The sequence below is a fragment of the Cyprinodon variegatus genome, unplaced genomic scaffold (assembly GCF_000732505.1).
Source record: "Cyprinodon variegatus isolate N-32 unplaced genomic scaffold, C_variegatus-1.0 Scaffold1039, whole genome shotgun sequence".
NCBI lineage: Eukaryota > Metazoa > Chordata > Actinopteri > Cyprinodontiformes > Cyprinodontidae > Cyprinodon > Cyprinodon variegatus.
The window spans coordinates 48,888-50,423 of NW_015151492.1; the positions used below are offsets into that span (position 1 = coordinate 48,888).

General features: G+C 46.7%; 1 protein-coding gene across 3 annotated transcripts in view; it reads right to left on the reverse strand.

The window, feature by feature from the left end:
* The window catches only part of LOC107100975 (tyrosine-protein phosphatase non-receptor type 7-like), a 33,351-nt gene that overhangs the window by 21,979 nt on the left and 9,836 nt on the right, over positions 1-1,536 (reverse strand). For all 3 annotated transcript variants that reach the window (XM_015399689.1, XM_015399688.1, XM_015399687.1), the window contains exon 3: positions 666-846. In XM_015399689.1, coding sequence (XP_015255175.1) covers positions 666-846 — 181 coding nt within the window. The remainder of the gene's footprint in view (positions 1-665; positions 847-1,536) is intronic.

Sequence of the window (1,536 nt, forward strand, 5' to 3'; positions counted from 1 at the left end):
CCTTTAGCTGCTGGACATCAACCAATGAGAGAAGCTGATCTGGGAGCTGGCAGGGAGTCAGACGCAGCACTGCTGATGCAGAGCGCTATGATCACTCCTCTGAAACAGTTTATTAACGCCTAAATTAACTTCAAATGTAGAAACCTGCCGGCAGAATATGTTGGCAGGTTTCTACATTTGAAGTTAATTTAGGCGTTAATAAACTGTTTCAGAGGAGTGATCATAGCGCTCTGCATCAGCAGTGCTGCGTCTGACTCCCTGCCAGCTCCCAGATCAGCTTCTCTCATTGGTTGATGTCCAGCAGCTAAAGGTCAATGTTTCCAACTCCATCAGCTGCTGATGGTGAAGCGCCTCAGATGCTCAGCAGCTCATGAGGCGCCGCTGCTCCTGCTGCTCCTGCTGCTCCTGCTGCTCTAAACGCTGCAGGACCTTTAGCTGCGCCTTGATGCGCATTAATCATTGACTTTACATGTAAACCAGCTGCTTCTGCAGCTTCTGCAGCTTCTGCAGCTTCTGCAGCTTCTGCAGCTTCTGCAGCTTCTGCAGCTTCTGCAGCTTCTGCAGCTTCTGCAGCTTCTGCTGCTTGCGGTCTGAACATAGCATCAGGAATATTTAGATTTGGTGTTTCTTCAGGTTTTCTCATAAAGCAGCGGACAGAGACGTACCTGGTATTCTGCATTCAGAGCGTTGGTGTCTGCTGCAGCTTCCTGTAACTGAGCATGTGTGAGAACTCGGGACGAGGTGTGTAGCAGCTGAAGCCACACCTCCTTGGGCGTAGTCACAGAGCAAACAGACTCCACCCCCAGATTGCTCACATCCAATAGCAGCGACAAGTTGGAGCCCCTCCTTGTTGACATAGAGAAATAAAGAGATTGAACATTTAAAACATAGAAAAAGTTTCTGGGAAAGAAAATCTGACCTTTATTTAATTAATTAGAGTGTAGATCTGATGCATTTAGATCGAACCTTCTACTAACTTTCCTCATAAAGCATCAATAAATCATTTAAATGTCTGCAGCGATTCATGGAAACAAGTTAGTCAATCATTAAATCAATCAAACTACTTTATTGTCAACTACAATTTACAATGCAATCAAAATTTCTGTTTCAGTACAACCGTTCATCACAATACGTCGTATACATTCAGGTGGGGGGGCTGGGAGGGGGGAACGGATGGACTGAGGCCATGCATGCCACAGAACGCCGCCATTTGGCTCCCCGGGTCCCAGGCGGCTCCCTAATAGTGCCGCCTTTATCTCTATGGAAACATAGGAGCCACATGGAGGAAGAGACGAGACAAAAAGCACATTTCACACTTTCACTCTGCACAAGAAAAGCACATGTAACACGAGACAGACATTTCAGCAGAGGGTCACATCGGAGGCGGAGTCACATGAAGCCAATCTGACATATTGAGACATTAGTTCATTAGTTGTGTGTCTGATGAGTGCGTTCAATTCGTCCGTGAACGCTGACCACAGACAATGACCTGGAAGTTTATCAACAGTCACTGAGCGCCTCCACAGATGTTTTCAT